This window comes from Coregonus clupeaformis, chromosome 6, assembly GCF_020615455.1.
Source record: "Coregonus clupeaformis isolate EN_2021a chromosome 6, ASM2061545v1, whole genome shotgun sequence".
Classification (NCBI taxonomy): domain Eukaryota; kingdom Metazoa; phylum Chordata; class Actinopteri; order Salmoniformes; family Salmonidae; genus Coregonus; species Coregonus clupeaformis.
The window spans coordinates 45,327,450-45,351,794 of record NC_059197.1 but is presented as its reverse complement, the minus strand read 5'-3'; the positions used below and the strand labels follow the sequence as shown (position 1 = coordinate 45,351,794).

Below are 24,345 nucleotides of genomic sequence, written 5' to 3'. Positions count from 1 at the left end.
GATTTATCTCTGAAGTTGTTTGAACAAAAGCAAGCAACAGAAAATGTAGAAAACAACATCAACTTTTATTAGATTCATAGTCAGTTGTAATTATAAACATTTTCATGCTGAGATAACACCGTTGGAAAAAGAAACTTTCAGAAAATAAAGAGCATGCAATGAATATTATTCATGACACTATAATAAATCCAACATTACAGCCCCCCTCCCCCATTACCTGTTTTGGGACACAAACACCAACACACTATAAAACTGGAAAATAAAAGTACACTTAGTGAAATTATCAAAATATATTTTTAACAAACTGCAATGACATGTCTATGAATAAAATTAACCATCGTTGAGATCAAGTTTTAGAAGAACATGTTTTTTTAAAATAATGACAGTACACCACTTAATAACATTATATCAATTTTCATAATGTCCTCGAATAAACAAAACATTTGAAGAGAGGAGGATTCATCAATGTTGATTCTTGTCATGTTGTTAGTTGTAGATGATTACAAAGTGACACATTGGTGACATCTACTGGCATATTATGGTACACGTTATGCTACCAGTGTTACATTCTGCCAATAACTACACAATTTTGGTCAATCTTTGCCTCAAACAACTTTACTTGAGCATTAAATCTGCCAGTCAACCAACTATTCAACTTAACCATTTAGTAAGTATGAACAATGTTGCACGTTATATTTAATTCTAATGACATTTTCCCAGCATAAGTAGTATTCTTCCTCATTATCAAGCATTTCAGTATGGGGTGAGGATGATTTTCATATCCACTAAACAATGCTGACAATAGTAAAGAAACTCACAGTCCTTCTTGACACAGTATAATTTTAGCATACTTGGCTAACAGAGGACTTTAACAAAGTGAGCTGTCCTGTCAAAGTTTGCAACACTTCGTGTTGAGATAGTCATCATTAAATTAAATGGAATAAAAAAAGATAAAAGTTCCAATTGCCACAGGTTCTTAAGTATCCTATTACATGAATTTGAGGTGTAATGGATGAGTTTCTCTCAAACTGGATCTACTAATAACCCTAATTCAGTTCAAATGAAGCTGAAGCTGACTCCCTCATAATATCCTTGTTGTTCAGTGGCTCTCTTACAAACCTAGTCATAACCTTACACTTGCAATATCAAAACAACCACACATTGTTGCGTTCAGTTCCACATTGTTCAGTGCCACATTGTATAAGTGGCAATTTCGGAAAACGACAGGGTGCAAGAGTATTTAGACACTTCCTGATAATGAGTATTTTTTGCTGTTCCACGGTGCTGTTAACACAGGATGTTCACAACGGTGTTCAGAGAGTGCAGGAGCAAGTTCAGGTGTTTTTTCTCCACCCTCATGGTGTGCTTACATAGTGTTAAGTAGACAAAGACACTATCCATATCCACATAGCTAGGTACACAGGTTAAATATTGCTGTTTTTATGCAAATACTCATTGATTTTGACATTAAGCGCACACAAGTTTAGATGGTCAGATTTTTTTTCTAATGCTCACACTCACAAACTTACCAAAGCTTAACGTTGAGAGAGAAGGAGAGAGAAGCATGAGAGGCTAGCCAACAGGGGATGTAAACTGTGGTAGCACTGAGCTAGCAGGTGTTCTGTCTGTGCAGATTTAGACTGAGATTAACACTATTAGTGCAACAAGGAACCTAGAGATGGGGAGGAGGGCACTAGTTTATCAAGAAACTTACCTTTAACAAGTATATAGTGGTACCCTTGTAGATTTCCTATTTCTATTAAAAATAACTTAAATGTGGGCAAATAAAGCTTTTTGCTAACATTATGTTTAAGTTAAAGTTAAGCAAAAGTTAAGTTATTGCTACTTCATGCTACACAATAAAGACAACAGCTTTAACAATATTAACCTAAGTGGTTTTCCCTTACATTACCTGCCATTACATTTTGGGGTTAGCAGCTATTTTGGTTAACATAACTTGGATCTGAGACCAACTGGTTCAAAGTGCAATAAACACCTAAAACCAAGTTAGGAAAGTCTTATTTGACCCAGTTATGGACAAATAGAGGTGTCTACATTACCACGAGTTAAACCATTGCTAGAAAATTGTCTTTCAAGGGTACAGAATCTATCTGTGCAGATAAAGATGTCCTTCAGCAATTAAGTTGTGACATTATGATTAACATATGTACGCGCTAGCATTACCTTCCCTAAAACAGGTAACAAGTATTTTACAGGGATCTTTCAAAGAATTTAGTAGACTACCGGAGACCAGGAACTTCATTTTTGTACCATGTGTGAGCATATTACAATTTACACAAGCCCATTAACAAGCACATCAATATTATATACATCATTCCAACTGCACATTTGGGAAAAATCTCAGAGTGCAAGTGGAGAAATAGTGGATGTATGAATCCTGAATAATATTAAACCCTGTTTTCTTTTGGACATACGAGATTAGAAGAACATGACCATATGTTCATGTCACATCTTTTCACAATAAAAAGGCGTGTTTATGTGAAAATAAATTAGTAACACGATTTGACTCACACATCCACATTTTGGATCAATCCCTTTAGCACAACAGACAATGTATTACTTTGAGGATAAATGAGGCCCTTGGTCTCCTCGGAAATACTGAAAATTAGGATGAAGCAGCAGCAAGTCAAAGTATATCAGTATGTACTTAATCATTTGAAAGGTTACCTAGTAGAAGCTCCATGGCATAAGAAGTTGGCTGACTGGTCTAAGGGTTTTGGCAACTTCTGACAGGGTAACAACAAGCAATCAACACCAAAATAGAGAAACGTACAAAAACTAAGTGATTATATCTATTAGATGGTTGCTTTTGTAGGGTTTGTGTCCCAGATTTCGAGTTACAATTATTTAGTCTCATTATTAGTGTTACAAACGGAATGCAGGATGTTAGTTAAATACAAGGCACTAGGTTTTGCTATAGGACTGACTGCAATCATGGAGGGGGGGGCAGTGGTTCACTACTGTAATTCTGACAGCAACAGCCAGAGAAAAGCACAAATGAAAGATGGACATTAAGAGGAGAGCAGTAGATCTTTTGAAGTGGAGGAAGAGGAAGGAGAGTGTGGTTAGGACTGCATCTCAGCACGCAGCATCCAGGGGAACCAGCAGCAGAACAGCAACCTGAGGAAGAGGATGAGCAGGAGGAAGAGGAAGAGGGATACGTGTCACTGGACACATTCATTAACAGGGGCTTATTTCTAATCTGCTATTTGTTGACTCAGAGACAACAGAGCGAGGAAAAGAAGAGACTGTACCTGGATATTGAACTCTCAGACGTGATGTCCTTGGGTGACCTCACCGCGTTGAATTTACGCTTTGGCTGGTTCACTAGAATAAACAATGAACATCTTTGGAAAGAATGCAGAAGTGGGAGTAGAAGGTACATCATAACATGGGGTGGTGTGGCACGTTGGCTAACATGACTGGATGGATTTGACCTTAGATACTTACTAGACACCTGGTGTACTTTTTTCACCATCGTGCCATCGCCGCTCTGACCGTCCTTTGGTCCGCAGATTCTGAGAAATCATTAACAGCAGTACTTAGTATTGTACCAGACGGTCAGAATGAAACTTTACAATCACAACAGAGGACGTTGTATATTGTCTAGCTCTCTGTCTGACAATGACTGATAAGAAAGGTAACTGTAAAATGCTTTCTTATCAATAAAGTTGTTACGTTATCTTATCTTAGTGTCAATTTTTGAACCAGGTGTTAAAGGTGTTCTGTTACCTCTGTACGCGAGATGGGGGTGCAAAGACGCCGTACTTGGGCTGGCAGTTGAAGTAGCGGACACCAAAAACAGACCCGTCATGCTTTCCCGTGGGCTGCTCCAGCTCCACACCAAACCAGTAACCTGGACACACATACATCATCAATCTTTAAACTTGATTAAACATTTCTAAGCATTTGTCAAACATTTCTTAGAAATATCACCACCAGTGTTGCAGTGACTTGATTTCACAACAGACCTACCTGGGGCAAAGTCTGTCTTTCCGTAATAGCGTATGATTCCCTGCTTCACACCAGCAACCAGCACCTGGTCTCCGAGTTCCACCTTAACCCCATCTGGGTCCAGACTGGCCATGGACATAGACTTCTTCCTCAGAGCTGATGGAGGAAATCAATCAAATGTTCGTTAACATGTTATAATGTGTTATAAAGTCTATGAACCATGTGTTATTTATGTGTTATAAAGTCTGTGAATAAACAGATGGCTCGTTGTGCTCCTATGAGAATGAATGCCATGGCCCTTGATGGGGAGACTCTTTTGTGGAAGACAGGCATTCAGTTGTACAACTGATTAGATATCACCCTTTCCTTTCCTTTCTTTTACCTTTCTCTCTCTCCATTATTTCCTTCTTTTCTTTCTTGTTCTTTCCTGTGATGCGGGAGAAGTCCATGCGGGGCGTCTTGGGTGTGGAGGTGACAGAGGAGGGGGCCTGCTCAACAGCTTTGGCGATTTTTGACACTGGAGCAAAGATACCTTCAGGACAATAGAAGTGATTAGAGAAAACCCTGAAAAAACCTGCAAGCTCAAATAAAATTGACCACAGCTGTTTTTCTGAAATGACCTGTACACAAAAGTTATGAAATAAAGTCTTCTCTTTGCTCTTTTCTCAAAGGAAATCTTAGCGCATTTCAACAATAGATTTAAGTAATAATTCCCAAAATGTGAGTGAAATAACAGGTGGTTACCCAGTTTGGGGGGGCAGATGAAGTAACGCACCCCTCCCACACTTCCGTCGTTCTTGCCCTCTGGCTCGTCCAGCTCCACCCCTACCCACTGGCCACTGGCGAACTCCGTAGTCCCACAGAAGCGCAGGGTGCCTGTCTGTGGAGGAGAGACTGTGTGAGGGCCAGGATTCAATATCAGCTCTGTCATTTACCTCTCCTGTTTACATTGGATTTTGACTATCAAATTGAATTAACCGTATTGATTCCCACAGGGGCTCATCGAACAAAACACATTATTCTTATTATTGTATTATTGAAGGTGATACCAGGCAGGATTAAATAGTTAACAACACTTCTCCACAGCACTGAGGTAGGCTGCACTAGTCTCAGAGACTTCTCTAGACCAGGGCAGCATGCTGATCTGCTATTTTTCTGTCATACTTGACTACTGATATACTAGGCTATGGTTAGTAGAGTAGTCTACACATCTCAACACAATAACATGTTTTAAGTGATTATGTTGTGGTCAGTAGGACATACACTATATATACAAAAGTATGTGGACACCCCTTCAAATGAATGAGTGGATTCGGCTATTTCAGCCACACCAGTTGCTGACAGGTGTATAAAATCGAGCACACAACCATGCAATCTCCATAGACAAACATTGGCAGTAGAATGGCCATACTGAAGAGCTCAGTGACTTTCAACGTGGCACCGTCATAGGATATCACCTTTCCAACAAGTCAGTTTGTCAAATTTCTGCCCTGCTAGAGCTGCCCCGGTCAACTATAAGTGCTGTTATTGTGAAGTGGAACAATCTAGGCACAACAACGGCTCAGCCGCGAAGTGGTAGGCCACACAAGCTCACAGAACGGGAACGCCGAGTGCTGAAGCACGTAACACTCACTACCGAGTTCCAAACTGCCTCTGGAAGCAACGTCAGCACAATAACTGTTCGTCGGGAGCTTCATGAAATGGGTTTCCATGGCCGAGCAGCCGCACACAAGCCTAAGAACACCATGCGCAATGCCAAGTGTCGGCTGGAGTACTGTAAAGCTTGACGCCATTGGACTCTGGAGCAGTGGAAACGCGTTCTCTGGAATGATGAATCACGCTTCACCATCTGGCAATATGACGGACGAATCAGGGTTTGGCGGATGCCAGGAAAATGCTACCTGCCCCAATGCATAGTGCCAACTGTATAGTTTGGTGGAGGAGGAATAATGGTCTGGGGCTGTTTTTCATGGTTCCTTAGTTCCAGTGAAGGGACATCTTAACGCTACAGCATACAATTACATTATAGATGATTCTGTGCTTCCAACTTTGTGGCAACAGTTTGGGGAAGGCCCTTTCCTGTTTCAGCATGACAATGCCCCAGTGTACAAAGGAAAGTCCATACAGAAATGGTTTGTCGAGATCGGTGTGGAAGAACTTGACTGGCCTGCACAGAGCCCTGACCTCAACCCCATCGAACACCTTTGGGATGAATTGGAACGCCGACTGCGAGCCAGGCCTAATCGCCCAACATCAGTGCCCGACCTCACTAATTCTCTTGTGGCTGAATGGAAGTAAGTCCCCGCAGCAATGTTCCAGCATCTAGTGGAAAGCCTTCCCAGAAGAGTGGAGGCTGTTATAGAAGCAAAGGGGGGACCAACTCCATATTAATACCCATGATTTTGGAATGAGATGTTTGACGAGCAGGTGTCCACATACATTTGGTCATGCAGTGTATGTTTGAACACAGTGAGAAGTGCAATACAGCTGCACATTACAGACATAAAAATACACATACAGTAGGCACACATAGGTTTCCAATGCATTTTGAACTGCAGTTAGTGATGCATAGTAAATACCAAATTAATGCACCAAGGGAGACTAGGTCATTTAGTGCAGTCAGTAATGCGGTCAGTCATGGAAATACACCTGAAAACACCTGTGTTCAGTTATGCAAGTAGACACACAGGTCGAGGGCTACCCACCTGCTTCAGGTGATGCAGAGCTGAGATGTCAATTTCATCACTGCTCGATTTTTTGGGGAGCTATATGTATTAACACAAGTGGGAATAAATGTTTGCTAGAATTCACATGTTCTCTTCTCACACAGTACAACAAGCAGCAGGGCTCCACCATACAGGATGAATGAGACCTCATACTGGCCACTTAAAAAAAAAAGATAAAGATCATTGAAAGCCATTTAAATGGTCTCATGCACATAAATGTGCTCACAAAATTCAGCAATTTATTTTAATTTACTGTTTCCAATCTTTGAGGCTCCCATTTCTTACCCTTTGCCTCCCAATTCTGACAAACCGCACACACACACAGACACACCTTCATGTCGTCCAGCACCACACGGTCGCCCAGTTTGAGGCCGATGGAGGTAAGCATGAGGTTGCCAGGGATGTTGTCGTAGTTGAGCAGGGTGGCGCGGGGCAGGTTGCAGCTGAGGGGCACAGAGTCCAGCAGCAGCTGCTTCAGCTCCTTCGCCACCATGGCCGCCTCCGCTTTGTCCAGAGTCATGTCCATGGGGTCAGGGACCACCTCGGCCGGCCCCTGGCCCTTATCATTCTGTCAGAGAGAGAGAGACAGAGGAGGAGGGAGGGAGAGAGAGAGGGAGAGAGATAGAGAAAGGGACATGATAAATAAATTGGCATATTTTTACTGTTTTGTGTAAAAGTCATCCCCACATAAAACAGAATCAGTTTTTATCTGAGACAGTGTTTTAAAAGAGCGACTGCCCCTAAAAAGCAACTTCTCATTTTCAAAAAATGGCCTATGTGGCATCGATATGAGTCAGAAACATTTATTCTAGTGTCAAAATTTACTACAAAGTGTAAATAGGATAGTTTGGTCATAAAGTCAGTCTCATCCAAAACTGAGATTTGCGAGATGATAGGAAAAAATTGTATGTCACGGAATGAAGGGTACTGTAACAGTTTTCCTTTGGTTGGGTTTATTTAAATCCTGCCCACATGCCTACAGCTGGCAGCACCCAAGTAACCATCAATTCGGAGCACAGCTGCACGAGACCTCATTAAATGTCCATGGTCAATTTGGTTTGACATTTGATAGCCCTATGGGGCTAGTTAGGGACCATCAGTAAATTACACAATGTACATGGGACAATATGTTAAAATGCCAATAGCTCCAAATTTCAATGACATAACAACTTCAAACCAACTATAAATTGTAGAAATTCATATACAAATATTGAAATAATTTAATGAGACAACTAAACTATTGTGCCATTTACATTGTGTAATTTATTGACGGTCCCTAACAAGCCCCAGAGTTATCCAATGTCAAACTAATTTGCCATGGTCGCACACCAGCTGGCTGAAGCTAATTGGTGAAAGAAGTTGGCTAGCAATAGCTTTCCTAGGCGACTTCAAGACACAAGACCTGGTTAGACTGTTTCAAGTTATCTAGAAGGGTGAGTGACTGTAACTGTGTACTGTTTTGGGAGAGTTAATGTACAAACCATAGTCTGCTTGCCACATACAAACACACACAAAAGAGACACACACATTAAACCACCCCCCCAAGACAACTCTCGTTTGGCTTCAGTCATTTCTTAATGACCAAGCTGAAAAATGAGGCCAAATCAGGAAGTTCAGCCCCCCTTTAAGTTACCATGAAAGTTATCATATCAAAGAGGACATGAAACCTCAGATGTACACCCATTCTATTAGGTACACCTATCTAGTAACGGGTCGTACCCCCTTTTGCCTCCAGAACAGCCTGAATTCTTCTGAGCATTCCACAAGGTGTCGGAAACGTTCCACAGGGATGTTGGTCCATGCTGACGCAATGACATCACGCAGTTGCTGCAGATTGGACGGCGGTACATTCATGCTGCGAACAGCCCGTTCCATCTCAACCCAAAGATGCTCTATTGGGTTGACATCTGGGGACTGCGCAGGCCACTTAAGTAAACTGAACTCGCTGTCATGTTCCAGGCTATGTTTTTCCACTCCTCAATTGTCCAGTGTCGGTGATCGCGTGCCCACTGGAGCGGCTTCTTCTTGTTTTTAGCTGATAGGAGTGGAACCCGGTGTGGTCGTCTGCTGCAATAGCCTATCCATGACAAGGATCGACGAGTTGTGCATTCGGAGATGCTGTTCTGCACACCACTGTTGTACTGCGGCGTTATTTCTCTGTATGTTGCCCGCCTGTTACACTCTTAGAAGAAAAGGTGCTATCTAGAACCTTAAAGGGTTCTTTGGCTGTCCCCATAGGAGAACCCTTTGAAGAACCCTTTTTGGTTCCAGGTAGAACCCTTTTGGGTTCCATGTTGAACACTTTTTTCTAAGAGTGTAGCTTGCACGATTCTTGCTATTCTCCTTTGACCTCTCATCAACAAGCTGTTTTTGCCCACAGGACTGCTGCTGATTGGATGTTTTTTGATTGTCACACCATTCTTGGTAAACCCTAGACACTGTCGTGCGTGAAAAGCCCATGAGGGCAGCTGTTTCTGAGATACTAGATCTGGCGCGCCTGGCACCGACGATCATACCACGCTCAAAGTCGCTTAGGTCAGTCGTCTTGCCCATTCTAACATTCAATCGAACAGTAACTGAATGACTCGATGCCTGTCCGCCTTCTATATATATCAGGCCATAAGACTCACTGTCTGTAGGAGTGATCAATCTTCGTGAACGGGGTGGTGTACCTAATAAACTGTCCAGTGAGTGTATACGCCATATTCAATTTCAGCACTTCTGTCTGTAGTTAGTTACCATGAGAAAGAGACATACAAAACAGAGGTCTAGACAGTCAATAGTGCTCTTACCCTGACAGTGGGGTTGGCTCCATGCTCTAGCAGACACTGGACTGATCCCAGACACAGGTTGGAGGCAGCGATGTGCAGGGCTGTGCCATGGTGGAAGTCACTGCAGGTGGAATTCAGCACTACAGAGACAGTACAACCAGCTTCAGATCAAATCAATCTGAATTGTATTGCCAAAGTCAGCTATTATCTTAGTTTTATTCTGAAAGCGTAACCAATTTCTTCCCATAGGGGTTTCTGAAAGCGTTACCAATTCCTTCTCCTAGGGGTCTCTGAAAGCATTACCAATTCCTTCTCTTTGCAGTCTCGTGGTCCGTAGACAGGAAAATAACAATACGGCCGCAATCAATGGTCAGTGTGGTGGAGTGATGACAAATCAATGGTCAGTGTGGTGGAGCGATGACAAATCAATGTAGGAGTTAATGAAATGGCCTTGGGTCAATGCTGGTAGGGGCTGAATGGAGTGTTAGTTCTGATTGGAAGTCCAGGGAGGGGAGGGAGGTGACATACAGCAACATACAGGACATACAGGAGGAGCATGACATAACTGACAAGACAGGCCCAAGCAGGAGCTTTGGAGTGTGTGTGTGTGTGCAGTATTTGAGTGAGTGTACGAACAGGGTGAGGAAAGTTGTCTGGGGAGTGTTTGGGGAGGTTTATTCGTCTCCAACAGCTCATGAGGACTGACTATATTGTTAGTTGGCTAGGTAGACTACATGAGTTGTGTTGATGCTACTCACCTTTGGGTTTGGAGGCCTTGAGGAGAATGCGAATCAGCTCTGGCACGTCGAAGTAGGCTGCGTAGTGCAGGGCGTTCATGTTGGTCCAGCGGCTGCGGAGACTCACGTCTGCCCCCAGGGAAATTAGCTGATTGGACAGCCTGAGGGCAGCGACAGGGTCACCTGGACGGGGTCACACGATGGACAAAATTTGTAGGAAACTACAGTAAATCTTAAGCTAAAAACACTTTATTTTATGAAAGCTTTATTGAGGATTCAGACATTTGAAATGAACAATCAGTTGAGGGTTTGAGAGTCTCACCGACTCCATGGGCCCCGGCTTTGCAACTGTAGTGGAGCAAGGTCATGTCTGTCAGTCCGTCACGGTCGTTGACATGGCAACCACGCTTCAAGATCTAAGAGGAGACAAGGATTGTTCAGTGAACTGAGAGAGAGAGAGAGAGAGAGAGAGAGAGAGAGAGAGAGAGAGAGAGAGATAGAGTGAAAGAGAGGCTATGGGAAAGGCAGAGAGAGCAGTACTATATTACTATATTACAGTATATATTACTATCAGATGCCTTTTAAAACACTATGAAACACTAAGGCCAGCCATCACTCACACCACACATAAAGACCACACCACCCCAGGGCCATAGCCTCTCATCTCTCTGAGAGATGCTCCCTGTGCTTAGCGTAGCCACATTAGCAGGATGAGCCATTCACACCCAATTAGCACAGTCGACACGACACGTGTTATTGAACTCTAATGATGAGGAAGGTGAGGATGGCTTCCTGCTGTGTCATGAATTAAGCGCTACGTTCATTTCCACTGCATTGCAATTTCATCAGAGGCTATCATTGCTGAGTAGCATACATGAGGAACTGGCAGCCATTTTGGATAGGTAAAACATTTGAGGGACACAAATATTGAAATGATGGCAGTCGTTACTGGAAGTGACATCAATTTACTATGCTGTTTCAACTGAATATCTAAGCTTGTACGTGGTACATTGAAAATAGTACCAATAGGAGATAATAGCAAACTATTCATGGCAGCCTTTACAATGTCAAATAACCTCCATCAACGTCTTGCTGAGTGTCAGATGTGCTATGTAAAGCCATATTCCCAATGGTGAAGATTGAAGAAGCAGTGAAACTCCAGTTAATTAGCTCTCTCCTCTGGTGCAAACAGACAGCAGTGACGGGTGCCGAGTGACAAGTGAAAAAGGACCCATCCTGATTCCTGAACTGGACTAGCAACTATCTCGGGATAGTTCATTATCCACCAGTGTCAATCAAGAGAGATGAAATGAGCACACTCTCCTCAAGCCCTGACATTATGCCTTTTCATACAGAGACATGTAGTCCAACTGAATTAACATGATATTATCAGACAGGTCATCTCCTGAGGCATAACGATGACACCACCATGCACACTTTCATGATTCAACATGAATCCAACATGGATTCTATAAGATGGATCCCTGTAGCTGCAGTGCTAACACGAGGCTAACACTGTCGAAAAGGAATTTGGGGTTAGTAACTGATATTGGTGGAAATTCTTACTGTCCAAGTAGCTTGTAAAGAAGCGGTGTCCAACCTGTACGCGCCAAAGCCATACACATCTGATTCAACTTCATTTACGACCTTGTTAGGTTGAATCAGGTGCGTTACTGCTTTGATTTGAGCAAAAGCCTACACCCACATAGGCCTTTTGCAGATAAGTCAATGCATCTCTGTTAATACAAATACTCTCAAAAAGACATTGACTATTTGCCAGAGGGCTGAGGTTGTTTACTGAGAGTGCAGCGGAGTGGTTCTTTGCCCATATCTGACAGCCTGGTCTGATTTAGAGTCTGTCTTAGTGCAGAGCCTGTCTGGGTAATGGAAAGACCCTATTATCTCAGCCATCAATCACAGCCATCATGGCGTCCCGGGGGACACCCAGGAACTGAGGCAGACTTTACGATCAATCCTAACACTAAAGAGGAAACCGAGTTAACTAAGAGTGTGTATTTGTATGTGTGTGTAGATGTGTTTTTATGGGGCATATCTTCTCTCTCTCCAAGATAGTAGGGCGGGATTAGGAAATGAGTCTGAAACGTGAAGTATGCATACTTTATGTTGATTCACATCCCACCCTCATCACTCTTCCTCTTCAGGGTTATGAGAGTTCCTGCTCCCATGGTCACATTACCACTACTCAAATTGCAGTAATGGTTGGTCCTGCGCTAAAGCTGTGCACTTTCATCTGAGCAACAGCAATATAAAGGGAATCAACTGAAACATAAACTACACCTTACATGACAACATCCTTAGTAAGAAGGTGTTTTTGAAAAATCCACTAGTAGAGCCTAAACTTTGCTAAGGTGCCCCAAGGTGTTGTGTAAGTCATGCCTCCAACTGAAGCCAAAGCCACCTGTCACGGATTCTGCCGAGGCTGCCCCTCCTCCTTGCTCGGGCAGGCTTCGGCGTTCGTCGTCACCGGAATACTAGCTACTGCCGATCTATGTTCTATGTTTCTATGTTGCACCTGTTGTCTATTGTCACACACCTGTGGCCCATTATTGTAATCACGCCTTCCCTATTTAACCCAGTGGCTCCCAATGTGTTTTGTGCGTGGTTGTTTTCATTTCTTGTGTCGTTTGTGAGCGGGTTAGTTCCTCCCTGTGTGGAGAGATTTCTGTATTGTATTCTTTACTCATTTCTCAGTAAAGTACGTTTCTTCGAGTTCTGTGTCCTGCGCCTGACTTCGACCCACCGCATTACACTGACACTCGTGACACCACCAAGCCTCCCATAATAAAGATCCCATTATAAGAAAACCCATTAAGGCACAAGGCAAACATAAGATGAGTATTTCCCAGTCCCATGCCCATACACAGTATGTGTTGTTGAATAAGCATGTGCTGTGTATGGGCATGGGATTGGGAAATACTCATCTTATGTTTGCCTTGTGCCTTAATGGGTTTTCTTATAATGGGATCTTTATTATGGGAGGCTTGGTGGCTTTAGCTTCAGTTGGAGGCATGACTTACACAACACCTTGGGGTACCTTAGCAAAGTTGAGGCTCTACTAGTGGATTTGTCAAAAAACACTATCTTATTAGGTTAGTGTGATAACAAGTCTGTAATCTATTAGCAGGACCTTGGCCAAGTGCACCGTTGCTGACCGGCTCAGAGCCGCAGGAGTTCACCACAAAGAGCAGGTGAACAACACAATTACTAGGCCCGCATCGACTGCATTCCTCCAGGGATCAAGGAAGTTGATGCCTCTGCCCTGTTGGCAGCTCTTAAGAGCATGAGAGCAGAGTAGCAAGCTGAGCACAGACCGATGGACTTCTCTCCTTACTGCAAATGCAGCATGTGGTGATGGTGACCAACTGTAGAGGGTTGCATGCAGCTGAAAGGCCACTGCTCTTTAGATATTAAAGGTTTAATACATTGAAATTGTTAATGAGACTCCAATGAATTTGGGCTAAAAGGTGTGCATTGTTGTGTGTTACAGTATGTTGATGAGCGGTTCCATGCTCTCTTCAACTAATGACTGCATGGTGTATTTTGTTTCCTGTGTGTATTGTATTTTGGTTGGAGACCTGTATCTTTGGTGCACTATGCAGTAATATACTGTATCTGTCTGTTATACTGTATCACAATTATATGGGTCCAAGCACAGAGCCTTGTGGAACGCCAAATTCAACGTTTGGAACATTCAGAAGATTTGGCACCAGTACTAATGCGTGTAGGCCAGGGATGGGCAACTGGCGTCCCACCTCTTTTGTAGGCTCGCGGATAAATTTCCACAAAAAAAGGAACTCATAACTCAAGTTTTTAGGAACTCAGTCGGGATCTCAACTTATTGTTGAGAGTTAAAATATTAGAATACACAAGGTGCAAATTTGATTGTGCATCAGCAGTTTTTTACTGTTATGTCAGTCGGACAGTCACTCAACTAGCCCATGTCAGCTAACATTTTTCAGATTGGTAAATTAGTCTAGCCAGCTACCTAAACTTGTATTAATCATAGCCGAATTACCGACTGGGTGGCCCCCATTGATTTAGTTAGTCACTCTCACTCAGATATCATATTAAAAACTGCAAACATTTCTCTCCACCCTATGGCACAATGTGTAGAATTACAGGATACTGGCTGTAAAACTGCAAATTTTTCTCACCGCCCCATGGCAAAACGTGTAGAATTGCAGCAAACTTTCTTTATAACTGTAATATTTTTTCTACACCCCATGGTAAAATGTGTAGAATTTCAGGAAATGTACTTTAAAACGTACATTTTTCCTTTCCGCTGTCAAGAGCAGCAAAATGTTTTGCTCGCAAAGTAGGGCCCGCCCAACAAAATTTAACTTGGGGCCCCCAAAAGGCTAGGGCCGGCTCTGACGGCATGTGTGGGTATGAATGTGGGTGCAGATCCGTGAGCCACTGCGGCCCCTCATGATGAGTTCAGATTTTTTGTGGCCTCCACCCCCATCAAAGTTGCCCATCCCTGGTCTAGGCCTATAGCTTTCTACAAATATCTTTATGTTTCTGCCAGTGTTGTGTCTGAGCTGTATTCAGGCCTGTTGTCTGCTGAAAATCCTACTGGCAGTAACTCACCTCGTTTCCGATGAGGTCGATCTTGTGCTGGACCTGTGGGACCCACTGACGGATGATGGCGAACAGCTCTGGGATGGTGGTGCGCGGATCCAGCAGGATCTCCAGACATGCAGGATCATTTGGGTCAAAGAATGTGAAGACTGGAATGGTAGGGAATGCCAACAAGATAATTACCCTCTTCATCAAATCAGTATTAAATGTGCCTCTCTTGCCATTTTCCGTTCTTGTCCAGACAGCATATTGACTCATTCTGAATGTGTGACATTAAATATCATATTTTCTTATTATATAAAAAAAAAAAAATATATATATATATATATATATATATATATATATATATATATTTGGGTTGTATTTTCCAGTAGGCCTGTTAGTGCACTCTATTTAATTACTTATGGAGTTTTCTCTGTGGGACATCCAATCTTTCTGTCCTGTTTAAAAGCACTGTTTCTAAAAGCAGCATGTGGTAGATTGAAGCCCTACCAAAGTGGAAACGTTGCACTGTAATAACACAATTGATCTTACTTTGTTTTTTATAATACACCATCATAATAAATGCATTGAAGCTTGTGGGCAAACTGAAAAAAAAAGCTTCACATCATTTTAGCCTGCAGAAACCACTTACATTCATTGGCATAGAGTGGAATAAGTCCAGCAGTAGCATACTGTTTGCATATAACAGCCCCAAAGCCAAGATCCATCTACTAAAAGGATCAATAACATGCTATAAAAGTCCTTGTTCACTAATTTATCATCATATACATTTTATAACATCTTTTCATTATGTTTCTATGAATCTGCAGAGGTTGTTTTGACCAGGCAGTGGTCTGTGCTTGGTGTAAGGCTCTTTGTGGACCAAGGCTACAGCAGCACATGGCCCAGAGCCCAAAATCCACTGTTACATATAAAGCAGTGTTGAGTAGGGAGCATTAACAAAGGGCCTTGGCCTGTATTCACAAAACGTCCCAAAGTGCTGATCTGGGATCTGGTCACCCCGTCCATATAATCTTATTCATTATGATCTAAAAAGTAAAACTGATCCTAGATCAGCACTCCTACTATGAGACACTTCTTGTGAATGTTCGCTGCTCTGGCACCCCAATGGTGGAACAAGCTCCCTCACGACGCCAGGACGGCGGAGTCACTCACCACCTTCCGGAGACACTTGAAACCCCACCTCTTTAAGGAATACCTGGGATAGGATAAAGTAATCCTTCTACCCCACCCTTACCCCCCCCAAAAAAAAAAATATATATATATTGTAAAGTGGTTATCCCACTGGCTATAAGGTGAATGCACCAATTTGTAAGTCGCTCTGGATAAGAGCGTCTGCTAAATGACGTAAATGTAAATGTAAATATGGGCCCTGGAGCCTGAGGTCTAGGACCCACCATAGTCTTTGGGGAGGGGGGCCTGGGCAGATGGGTGGACCATTGGCCTCTTCCGGGGCTCGTGAACTGGGCTCTGGTACTCAGAGGCCGGCTGGGCCTCCTCATCCACCTTGGCAGTCTGCTCTTTAGTCATTCTGCTAGATGTTGCCGGGCCTGGAAAACAAGATGGATGACAAACATTCCTTGAGTGGCACTACAAAACAAACAGCTCCATCGCAGGTTTCTCTGAACAGTTGGCATACGTCTGTGACTCAGCCAAGAGTCACATGAAGTAGTTGCTTATAAGAGTCTTGTTCCCATGGCAGCCTATCTACTCTGGCTAGTCTATACCCTGCAGATGCCTCTCCCAGAGCAGACAGGCTCTATGTTCGGCTCTAGGGCCTGTGAGAGATGGTCAGTAGTGACTCACTGATAACTGCACATACTGACAAAAGATGAGGACACTCAGGGAGCAGACAGGCTAACAGGCAGGCTAATTTATTGTACCATGTCAGTGCATGCTAATGCTAAGTCTTAATGTCCATCATTGCTCTGGACATAGCTAAAGGCGTACTGCGTTCTGGCGTACTGCATTAGCATCGAACAGCCCCCGCGATATGCAACTTTTCAGGGAAGTCAGGAACCAATATACACAACCAATATACACAAGTTAGGAAAGCAAAGGCTAGCTTTTTCAAACAGAAATGTGCATCCTGTAGCACTAACTCCAAAACGTTTTGGGACACTGTAAAGTCCATGGAGAATAAGAGCACCTCCTCCCAGCTACCCACTGCACTGAGGCTAGGAAACACTGTCACCACCGATAAATCTACGATAATCGAGAATTTGAATAAGCATTTTGCTACGGCTGGCCATGCTTTCCACCTGGCTACCCCTACCCCGGCCACCAGCTCTGCACCCTCCGCTGCAACTTGCCCATGCCGTGTAGCTCAGTTGGTAGAGCATGGCGTTTGCAACGCCAGGGTTGTGGGTTCGTTTCCCATGGGGGGCCAGTATGAAAAATGTATGCACTCACTAACTGTAAGTCGCTCTGGATAAGAGTGTCTGCTAAATGACTAAAATGTCAATGTAAAAAATGTGACTCTCAGATCCACCCCTATGCAGACGACACCATTTTGTATACATCTGGCCCTTCATTGGACACTGTGTTAACAAACCTCCAAATGAGCTTCAATGCAATACAACACTCCTTCCGTGGCCTCCAACTGCTCTTAAACGCTAGTAAAACTAAATGCATGCTCTTCAATCGAACGCTGCTTGCACCCGCCCGCCCGACTAGAATCACTACTCTCGGCGGGTCTGACTTAGAATATGTGGACAACTACAAATACCTAGGTGTCTGGTTAGACCGTAAACTCTCCTTCCAGACTCACATTAAGCATCTCCAATTCAAAGTTAAATCTAGAATCGGCTTCCTATTTCGCAACAAAGCCTCCTTCACTCATGCTGCTAAACATGCCCTCGTAAAACTGACTATCCTACCGATCCTTGACTTCAGCGATGTCATTTACAAAATAGCTTCCAACACTCTACTCAGCAAATTGGATGTAGTCTATCACATTGCCATCCGTTTTGTCACCAAAGCCCCATATACTACCCACCATTGTGACCTGTACGCTCTCGTTGGCTGGCCCTCACTACATATTCGTCGACAAACCCACTGGCTCCAGGTCATCTATAAATCACTTCTAGGCAAATCCCCGCCTTATCTTAGATCATTGGTCACCATAGCAACACCCACCCATATTATGCGTTCCAGCAGGTATATCTCACTGGTCATCCCCAAAGCCAACACCTCCTTTGGCTGCCATTCCTTCCAGTTCTCTGCTGCAAATGACTGGAACAAACTGCAAAAATCTCTGAAGCTGGAGACACTTATCTCCCTCACTAACTTTAAGCATCAGTTGTCAGAGCAGCTTACCGATCACTGCACCTGTACACAGCCCATCTGTAATTAGCCCATCCAACTACCTCATCCCCATATTGTTATTTACTTTGTTATTTATTTTGCTCATTTGCACCCCAGTATCTCTATTTGCACATCATCTTCTGCTCATCTATCACTCCAGTGTTAATACTAAATTGTAATTATTTTGCACTATGGCCTATTTATTGCCTTACCTCCATAACTTACTACATTTGCACACACTGTACAGTGGGGAGAACAAGTATTTGATACACTGCCGATTTTGCAGGTTTTCCTACTTACAAAGCATGTAGAGGTCTGTAATTTTTATCATAGGTACACTTCAACTGTGAGAGACAGAATCTAAAACAAAAATCCAGAAAATCAAATTGTATGATTTTTAAGTAATATATATAATTTGCATTGTATTGCATGACATAAGTATTTGATACATCAGAAAAGCAGAACTTAATATTTGGTACAGAAACCTTTGTTTGCAATTACAGAGATCATACGTTTCCTGTAGGTCTTGACCAGGTTTGCACACACTGCAGCAGGGATTTTGGCCCACTCCTCCATACAGACCTTCTCCAGATCCTTCAGGTTTCGGGGCTGTCGCTGGGCAATACGGACTTTCAGCTCCCTCCAAAGATGTTCTATTGGGTTCAGGTCTGGAGACTGGCTAGGCCACTCCAGGACCTTGAGATGCTTCTTACGGAGCCACTCCTTAGTTGCCCTGGCTGTGTGTTTCGGGTCGTTGTCATGCTGGAAGACCCAGCCACGACCCATCTTCAATGCTCTTATTGAGGGAAGGAGGTTGTTGGCCAAGATCTCGGGATACATGGCCCCATCCATCCTCCCCTCAATACGGTGCAGTCGTCCTGTCCCCTTTGCAGAAAAGCATCCCCAAAGAATGATGTTTCCACCTCCATGCTTCACGGTTGGGATGGTGTTCTTGGGGTTGTACTCATCCTTCTTCTTCCTCCAAACACGGCGAGTGGAGTTTAGACCAAAAAGCTCTATTTTTGTCTCATCAGACCACATGACCTTCTCCCATTCCTCCTCTGGATCATCCAGATGGTCATTGGCAAACTTCAGACGGGCCTGGACATGCGCTGGCTTGAGCAGAGGGACCTTGCATGCACTGCAGGATTTTAATCCATGACGGCGTGGTGTGTTACTAATGGTTTTCTTTGAGACTGTGGTCCCAGCTCTCTTCAGGTCATTGACCAGGTCCTGCCGTGTAGTTCTGGACTGATCCCTCACCTTCCTCATGATCATTGATGCCCCACAAGGTGAGATCTTGCATGGAGCCCCAGACCGAGGGTGATTGACCGTCATCTTGAACTTCTTCCATTTTCTAATAATTGCGCCAACAGTTGTTGCCTTCTCACCAAGCTGCTTGCCTATTGTCCTGTAGCCCATCCCAGCCTTGTGCAGGTCTACAATTGTATCCCTGATGTCCTTACACAGCTCTCTGGTCTTGGCCATTGTGGAGAGGTTGGAGTCTGTTTGATTGAATGTGTGGACAGGTGTCTTTTATACAGGTAACGAGTTCAAACAGGTGCAGTTAATAAAGGTAATGAGTGGAGAACAGGAGGGCTTCTTAAAGAAAAACTAACAGGTCTGTGAGAGCCGGAATTCTTACTGGTTGGTAGGTGATCAAATACTTATGTCATGCAATAAAATCCAAATTAATTACTTAAAAATCATACAATGTGATTTTCTGGATTTTTGTTTTAGATTCTGTCTCTCACAGTTGAAGTGTACCTATGATAACAATTACAGACCTCTACATGCTTTGTAAGTAGGAAAACCTGCAAAATCGGCAGTGTATCAAATACTTGTTCTCCCCACTGTATATAGATTTTCTGTGTTATTGACTGTACGTTTTGTTTATTCCATATGTAACTCTGTGTTGTTGTTGTTTTTATCGCACTGCTTTGCTTTATCTTGGCCAGGTCGCAGTTGTAAATGAGAACTTGTTCTCAACTGGCTTACCTGGTTAAATAAAGGTTAAATATATATTTTTTTATTACAATTTTAAAAAGGGCTGAGCTATATTTTACAAATAGTATATGCAGCAGCAGATCTCGCACATCCGTCCTGACTATGGGAAATCAGGGATGCATGTACTGTACATTATGTGTTGGACATTGCAGCACTCATTTCTAAGGTGCTGCTGAACAAACAGTAAAACATCTACAATCGTGGTCATAAGTTGAGAATGACACAAATACTAATTTTCACAAAGTCTGCTGCCTCAGTTTTGATGATGGCAATTTGCATATACTCCAGAATGTCATGAAGAGTGATCAGATAAATTGCAATTAATTGCAAAGTCCCTCTTTGCCATGAAAATGAACTTAATCCCCAAAAAACATTTCCACTGCATTTCAGCCCTGCCACAAAAGGACCAGCTGCCATCATGTCATTGATTCTCTCGTTAACTCAGGTGAGAGTGTTTTGACGAGGACAAGGCTGGAGATCACTCTGTCATGCTGATTGAGTTAGAATAACAGACTGGAAGCTTTAAAATGAGGGTGGTGCTTGAAATCATTGTTCTTCCTCTGTTAACCATGGTTACCTGCAAGGAAACACTTGCCGTCATCATTGCTTTGCACAAAAAGGGCTTCACAGGCAAGGATATTGCTGCTAGTAAGATTGCACCTAAATCAACCATTTATCGGATCATCAACAACTTCAAGGAGAGAGGTTCAATTGTTGTGAAGAAGGCTTCAGGGCGCCCAAGAAAGTCCAGCAAGCACCAGGACCGTCTCCTAAAGTTGATTCAGCTGCGGGATCGGGGCACCACCAGTGCAGAGCTTGCTCAGGAATGACAGCAGGCAGGTGTGAGTGCATCTGCACGCACAGTGAGGCGAAGACTTTTGGAGGATGGCCTGGTGTCAAGAAGGGCAGCAAAGAAGCCACTTCTCTCCAGGAAAAACATCAGGGACAGACTGATATTCTGCAAAAGGTACAGGGATTGGACTGCTGAGGACTGGGGTAAAGTCATTTTCTCTGATGATTCCCCTTTCTGATTGTTTGGGGCATCCGGAAAACACCTTGTCCGGAGAAGACAAGGTGAGCGCTACCATCAGTCCTGTGTCATGCCAACAGTAAAGCATCCTGAGACCATTCATGTGTGGGGTTGCTTCTCAGCCAAGGGAGTGGGTTCACTCACAATTTTGCCTAAGAACACAGCCATGAATAAAGAATGGTACCACCACATCCTCCGAGAGCAACTTCTCCCAACCATCCAAGAACAGTTTGGTGACGACCATGCCTTTTCCAGAATGATGGAGCACCTTGCCATAAGGCAAAAGTGATAACTAAGTGGCTCTGGGAACATGGCCAGGAAACTCCCCAGACCTTAATCCCATTGAGAACTTGTGGTCGATCCTCAAGAGGCGGGTGGACAAACAAAACCCCACAAATTCTGACAAACTCCAAGCATTGATTATGCAAGAATGGGCTGCCATTAGTCAGGATGTGGCCCAGAAGTTAATTGACAGCATTCCAGGGCGGATTGCAGAGGTCTTGAAAAAGAAGGGTCAACACAGCAAATATTGACTCTTTGCATAAACTTAATGTAATTGTCAATAAAAGCATTTGACACTTATGGAATGCTTGTAATTATACTTCAGTATACCATAGTAACACCTGACAAAAATATCTCATAACACTGAAGCAGCGAACTTTGTGAAGACCAATATTTGTGTCATTCTAAAAACGTTTGACCACGATTGTACGTAAAAGCTCTATAGTATCAGTATGTCAATGCTAATGCAATTTGATATAAAACACAATGGACCCTTTGGTCTATTACATTAATATGGCCTGACTGGATTTCCATCCTAAAATAAATGTTCAAACTCTCATCTAGGGTCAGAGAATAAGCTATGTGTATGTGCTATAAACACCCCTTTATAACAGAACCACTAACACAACTGAGAAACGGTTTATCCCAACATTGAAATGGGAACAAAGTATATGATAGCGTAAATTATTCACTGGGTCTTTTTTGTCACGTCCAAGGTTTGCTTCCTCCAAAGTCTGACTACATGGGGAGCACACCACATGTATCTAAAACAGATCCATCCGGCCTGAAAATTATTACGCTGCCAAGTAATATAATACAGAGACTATATTGTCCATCCATGCCTCTGCTAATCCTTTTGAATTTTGAAAGAAGTCCAGAGAGAGAGGAGAAAGAGAGAGAGAGAGACAGACAGAGAGAGGAGAAAGAGAGAGAGATACAGAGAGAGAGGAGAGAGAGACAGAGAGAGGAGAAAGAGAGAGAGAGAGACAGAGAGAGAGGAGAAAGAGAGAGAGAGAGAGAGCTCATCACACAATCAGTCAAAGCCTTATCCTATTGCGCAGCTGTGCTACTGTATCAATCTACCAACTCAAGCATTATCGGGTCAAACAGTGAGGCAAAACAGAGGCCATACAGTGGTCTGTGCTGTATTCATTAAGCATAGGGTAACTACATTAACACAGACGAATTCTGCTGTGATACAGACATGTACTCAAAGCCAAATGAACAACCCCCACTCAGGCAGATACCATCCTTCTGATACTCTAACGAGTTGCCTGTTTCCTTCAGTTGCATCATATTGAGGGGATTCCTAGTCATGTTTAGATATGGATACATAACATGGATACATAGCCAAGAGATATCATAGCCTGGATGATTTGGGAGCAACTGTCCCTTACCTACAAGTCTTTTATTTCTTCCTTTTAATTATACTTTCTTTAGTGCTTCCCATGATTTGCTGCTGAATCAATAGCCACTGCAGAATGGGTGATAAAACACGTTGCCTGACATACCAAAATGATTATGTTGAAACAAAGGGTATCCATGATATTTATTTATTTATTTATTACTTTAACCAGGTAAGCCAGTTGAGAACAAATTCTCATTTACAACTGCGACCAGGCCAAGATAAAGCAAAGCAGTGCGATAAAAAAACAAACACAGAGTTACATATGGGGTAAACAAAACATAAAGTCAAAAATACAACAGAAAATATATATACAGTGTGTGCAAATGTAGCAAGTTATGGAGGTAAGGCCATAGTGCAAAATAATTACAATTTAGTATTAACATAGGGTCCGATGACTGGTAGATAACTATACCTGTGCAGTGCAATACCTGTCACCTATTATGACAATCCTACTAACAGAGTCCAGTAATGGCAGCCATCATCTTCATCTTCTCCTCTGAGTTGCCCTGCTTCTCCTAGTTCCTACCCCTGATCTGACAGTAGTGTGTTTTATAAATGAAGTCTCAGTCACAGACAGCATTTTCACTGGAATAAATGTGATGTATTATTAGCATGAGCACATTATTTGTTTAATTAAATGAGTACTGTATATGACTAAGTATTATGCAACTGTGCTCATATGAGTCAACAAGATGTATAAAACCTGGAGGCAAATACATTCAGATAGCATAATATGAGAAAAACCGGTGCAACAAACCTTACAGATTTTGATCTTCTACTCAATTCCTATTGTAATGGAATGAATATCATTTTACCATTTGGCTGGGTCACACTACTGCCATCCTACTCTATTTGACAAAAACAATAGGCCAGAGCTGTATGTTTGAGTCATTAACGATAAATAAAAACAACATATTAGTGTTGCAATGAGCAATAATGCAAAATGTGCATATCACATTGCTCTACAACGTGCATGATGAAACGGCTTTTGTCAAGCCTATATGAGAAAATGTGTCAATTCGTGACTTGTGCGTAGGAGAGGGCGTGTATTCAGCCAACGAGAAAAAACGCCCCGTTGACAAACAATGAGAAAGATGCTGGAGGAATATACACATGACATGTGCAACTATTCATTTGATACAATAACAATGAGAAGACGCTTCATATCTGCGCTGATGTCTTATGTTTGCGCTTATATTATAAAATGGGCGAAAAAAACATCCGGCCGTGAGATTTCATGGAACAGTGTTTCAAAGCATCTCCATCTTTCTAGGCTCCGTATCAAGACAAACACACACAGGCTGTGAAAAACACAGGACGCAAATAAATCTAATCAAACGAAATATACCCAATAATTTGAATCTCGTAATCATGAATGATATTCATCTTACCTCCAAAACAAGCCTTGTTGATTATCTCAAGCTTTTCCTCAAGATTCAGCAATGCTGCTGAGGATGCTGCTATACTGCTGCGAAGGTCTTTCTCTGTGCCTGCGTCA

General features: G+C 42.8%; 1 protein-coding gene across 1 annotated transcript; it reads right to left on the bottom strand.

Moving 5' to 3' along the window:
- Positions 1 to 46: 46 nt before the first annotated feature.
- Positions 47 to 24,345, bottom strand: LOC121567427 (CAP-Gly domain-containing linker protein 3). Its single transcript, XM_041877460.2, has 14 exons — positions 24,239 to 24,345; positions 16,212 to 16,364; positions 14,821 to 14,960; positions 10,532 to 10,625; positions 10,231 to 10,392; positions 9,494 to 9,612; positions 7,033 to 7,269; positions 4,720 to 4,855; positions 4,358 to 4,507; positions 3,997 to 4,131; positions 3,754 to 3,877; positions 3,472 to 3,539; positions 3,276 to 3,348; positions 47 to 3,141 (listed from the first exon to the last, which is right to left on the bottom strand). The coding sequence occupies exons 2-14, from the start codon at positions 16,342 to 16,344 to the stop codon at positions 3,087 to 3,089; spliced, it is 1,626 nt and encodes a 541-aa protein (XP_041733394.1). The 5' UTR covers positions 16,345 to 16,364; positions 24,239 to 24,345; the 3' UTR covers positions 47 to 3,086.

Excerpts from the sequence above, each read along its gene's own strand:
- LOC121567427 (XM_041877460.2), bottom strand. The coding sequence starts at position 16,344 with ATGACTAAAGAGCAGACTGCCAAGGTGGATGAGGAGGCCCAGCCGGCC. Across the intron at positions 7,270-9,493 it reads GAGCCAACCCCACTGTCAGG|AATGATAAGGGCCAGGGGCC; the intron begins GTAAGAGCACTA and ends TCTCTCTGACAG. Across the intron at positions 4,508-4,719 it reads CATCTGCCCCCCCAAACTGG|GTATCTTTGCTCCAGTGTCA; the intron begins GTAACCACCTGT and ends ATTGTCCTGAAG.